Genomic DNA, 4,638 nt, shown 5'->3' with positions numbered 1-4,638 from the left:
TTGGGGCGAACATTTTGTATATAGGCCTACAGCGTATAGCAGATTTACAAGCTCAGGACGTGTCGCACCACGTTATGAGCAAACAGTCATTTGACAAACTGGTCCATCTTGCGAGTCATACTGTACAGAGAACCATTTTAATCCCTCTGATGTTTCCTTTTTTTGCTTTTAGCTTTTCCAGCTCTCATACTGGCTCTAACCTAACCGCTCAAACCATGGGTCTCAACTGTGCCTCCAGCTGTCTTAAAGGGATAGTTCACCCCCAAAATGACTTTTTTTCTATCGATTAATCACCCCATGGAGACTTCAATTCATGGGTATCTTTTAGTTTTTGTCGCATTCCTAAGCCAATAATTAATTTAGTCTCCATGGGGTGACATAGATAGAAAAATAAATCTATCCCTTTAAAAATTAAAACTGCCCCCTCTCTGTTAAAGGAAATCATCAATTTAAGGATAAGGATAATTCCTTTAACAGGTCCGTTCATGAAAGTCCTTGCGGTCTTGTTTCCAATGAGGGCCTGTGAGCAATTAGGGGTTAAGAGTCTTGCTCAGGGACAAATTTCATTTCATCGACACATTTGCTGGCCTGGCCTGGAATCGTACCTGGGGCAACCAGGGCCTCTGGCTCCCTAGGCGGGCTCACTAACCACTCAGCTATGGACGCCCCTAATTTAACCACTGTAAACTCCAGCATCCGTATTGTGGGGAAAGCTTTTGCTGAAACTAGCCGCGTTGCACCATGAGCTTGTCGATCGGCTATTATCAGCAAAAGCTTTCCCCACAATAACGGAAAACAGAAAAGACCCTAGTATAGAGCCCGAGGGACTCCGGTCAACCACATATAGGGTTCAAGTGGTTAATGTTAATGTGCTGCCGCCCTGACTGTATACCAGTCCTTTTTCCAGTAAGCTTTTAAACAGGTAGAGTTCAGACCAGTGGAGTCGTCCTGGAAGTCAGGCAGGGTGAGGTGAATGGAGGGCTTCCTGTTCCCAGGGCTGGCCTCTGGCTTATCTGCTGCAGGGATACTGCTGCTGTCATCTGTCTCGCTGAAACACACACACACACACACACACACACACACACACACACACACACACACACGCGCGCGCGTGCGCACACTCAGGCATAAACGCGCACACACACACACAGTGTCAATACACACACGCAAACGAACAGCGTACATACACAGTCATGCATGAATACAATCATGCAGAGAGACACACAAATGCACAAAAAACACTCAAGTGAATTAAAGAACACACGCACACACACACACACACACACACACACACACACACACACACACACACACACACACACACACACACACACACACACACACACACACACACACACACACACACACACGCACACGCACACTGACACACAGAGGAATTGCACACATAGGCACTCTTGCAGAAACGTACAAGGACACAATGACGAACATTACAGTACAAACATACATACATATATGCATGCATGCACACATTCACTCGGTACAGATAATCAATAGCACAGTACAGTCAACACCTCCCCCCACGTACATCAAACACTGCATGGAGGTTAGGGCTCAGGAAAACACACTGCACACACACATGGATGCCTACACATGCTTCACTACGCAAATAACGCACACATGCAATGTGTAAGTCTATACCACACATTACCCACCAATCCACCACACACAGTCGCATGCAAACACAATCTACAGATGACACAACAATGGGTGGATGGATGCACACACACACACACACACACACACACACACACACACACACACACCCACACACACACACACACACACACACATGTAAATATATATATATACAGTACACACTTGCGGTTGAGTTCATAGCGGCTCTGCCAGAGTTGCAGCATGTCCTCGCAGGTCTGGAGAGATACCGCTGGGCCCAGGAGCATCTCCTCCAGCTTCACTTTAGTGAACAGCAGACTGGACCACACACACGCACGCACGCACACGCACACACACACACACACACACACACACACACACACACAGTTATCCCATTAAGACCTGAGGCCGATTCAAAAAATGCCTTCCAAATCAGTAGTTCTCACACTTTTTTTCAAAACGTTATGCGAAGCGACGCGTTTTGAGCTTGTAGAACTGCTGCTTTTGCTGTTTTTGAATTCGTTTTGGACATATGAGGTTTCCACCCGACATAGTCCGTGAGCCAGGGGGGTTGGTCACTACCATCTGAGGGGAATAATGCTCATAGTGATTTTTGTCAAGGTATGCATGTCTAGAGTTAGAAAATATGTGATAGCCTTGCACCAATGGTAGCTTTATGGGTGCTATCATGCATTTTATTTTATAACACTAGGCGAAAATGACATGGGTCAGTCTATGAAAACATACTATTAACCCCCCCAAAAAAATATACAAAAGGTTTTTCAATTGGTTCTGGTACGTCTAGGCATGCTTAAGAACATACAAAAACATCTAAGAAATTAGATTTCTCGTAAAGCCATCATTTTCAAGATGGCGTCCAATATGACTGCCATGAGCTTAAATGGCTTTATGATACTGTTCAACCTAGAAAGGTGGTATTGGTGTCCAAAACTAGGTTTTAGGGTTCAAGAAATATGGCTGAATCAGTGAAATTACCATCAGTTAATTATTTATTGACAAATCAAAGATGGTGTCCATCCCATGGTGATGTTCCATTGTACTAAATTATGTTAAGAACAACAAAATATTGCAGTTGTGTGAGGGAATCTGTGAACTTATGGTGATTCATATGGGGGGGGGGGTTCATAGGTGTAGAATCTATTTATACCGTTATCTTTTCACTTGCTGGTCAGTCTTTGGCCTATGTGCTAAAGGTCAGGTCAAGGTCTCTCTCGCACCTTATCGTCCAACCAGGTGTCCAAGCAGGCAGCAGATATGGTCACTGGTTACAGTAGGCCCTATTCACCTCACAATTGACATGGAGCCGTTTGTTGACACCTTACAGGTATGGAATCAGCCAGAAAAGCTCTATAATGTAATTGTGCATCCCGGTGGGATGCATGTTATACAGTCATTCTTCAGCTGCATTGCAAAACTGATGCAAGGTTCAGCACTGGAAGTGGAAATGCATGTGGTTGCAGAACATGACAGGCAAGTTCAGTGGTCAGTCCTGAGTCAGCAGCACTCTTGAAGTGGTTTCTCTCAACTTGGCCAAAGACATTTGAACAGATACAGCAGTAGCCTACCTGGACACTGCGCATTTCCATCCTACTGGCTGACAGTGGGTAGACAACTTCTTCCTACACTACACATCCACCAGTTTGAATGTGCAGGGAGACACATTGACATTAACTTCACCTTTTCTCTCATGAAGCACATGACTGAAGCACTTCTTCCGTGCTGGCCATGTGCAGTGTGCTTGATATCTAACCCAGTGCCTGCCGAAGATGCATGTGCTCCATGCCATAGAGGCTAAGCTAGACCTTGTCTGTCAGCACCATGATGGATTCTGGATCACTGTCTCTGCTCACCAGTCAGGGGAGCAGACTGCCATAACGATCAGGAAAGATGCTGTCATGATGCATGTGAGTGGAGTGGACTGAAGCCTTCCCCAAAATGTGCAGAAACAGTAGAGGGAGAGTTGAAGCACTGGTGTGTCTTGGTCATAAGATATTGGGGTGTATCCTCACACGCAGAAAGATCACCCATATGAGATGTCATCATGAAGAGTAAGAACATGAAGCAGAAGCCGTTGAGCATGTTGTACACCTTCAATGCTGACGATAGATACTGCATTTAGTCATGATGAGGCAGACATCACCATGATTTCCTATATCCCTGATGCAGCCATCTCTGGAAAGGGTGTGATACACATGCTCAGTGATTTAACTGATGTTCTTGTCCTGTTGGTGTATTGGGGTGTATCAGGTGGACCTACAGTGTAAAGTACAGATGGAGCATTGTGATGGGACAGTCTTATATGTATGGCAAAGGCAAGATCAGAGCACACACCACTTTGCTGGCAGGGAACTTCCCAGGCTACCCTGATGTGCTGGGTGAGGTGGGTGCCACAAGTCAATGGCCCTTCCTCCAGCACCGACCAACCTGTTGCACCACATGTGGGCTCATTTACAAGTGATGTTGTGGAAAGTGGCAGACCACCAAGCTCCACCTGACAAGTCGTTTGATGTCACAACATTTGGATGGGAGATCCAGGATATTCCTGTTCCTGTCATTGCTAAGGGTGACCCAGCACCGTCAGAGCTATGTGACATGGTCCAATATCAATGTAGGGCACAGAGAGTGAGAAGTACATCACTGATGTACTGTAACTGCTCTGGTGAAGATGGTTACTGATGATATGTTCAAGCTACAGATGAGGAGTGATGTCAATAAGGAGGATACTTGTAAGGATGAGGTAGAACAGGATGTGGGTTGGAGAATACAGATGTAGTTGCAAAAGATACATATTTGCCGTTAGATTATATCATTTTACATTCAGGTTATTATGAATACCAGTTCTTGTGACATGTTAACACATTTACCGCCGGGCCCGTAGTTCTACGGGCCGTTAAATCCAACGGTTAAGCGCCAATCCCGTAGCCTACGGGCTGTGGTGCTTTTTCCTTTTTTTCGATTTTTTTTTTTTTTTTAATTTTCTAG

At 45.2% G+C, this 4,638-nt stretch overlaps 1 protein-coding gene across 1 annotated transcript in view; it reads right to left on the bottom strand.

The window, feature by feature from the left end:
• LOC308081526 (tetratricopeptide repeat protein 7A-like) overlaps positions 1 to 1,953 on the bottom strand; it is a gene marked incomplete at its 3' end in the record, with an annotated part of 27,698 nt that extends 25,745 nt beyond the window's left edge. The window contains exons 1-2 of the mRNA XM_080457897.1: positions 1,840 to 1,953; positions 936 to 1,048 (exon numbers count right to left, since the gene is read on the bottom strand). Of these exons, the coding sequence (XP_080314023.1) occupies positions 936 to 1,048; positions 1,840 to 1,922 (196 nt within the window). The 5' untranslated portion in view covers positions 1,923 to 1,953. The remainder of the gene's footprint in view (positions 1 to 935; positions 1,049 to 1,839) is intronic.
• Positions 1,954 to 4,638: the final 2,685 nt, after the last annotated feature.

Source organism: Gymnoscopelus braueri, assembly GCF_963280865.1.
Source record: "Gymnoscopelus braueri genome assembly, contig: SCAFFOLD_454, whole genome shotgun sequence".
Lineage (NCBI taxonomy): Eukaryota > Metazoa > Chordata > Actinopteri > Myctophiformes > Myctophidae > Gymnoscopelus > Gymnoscopelus braueri.
This window is presented reverse-complemented; position numbering and strand designations above follow the sequence as displayed.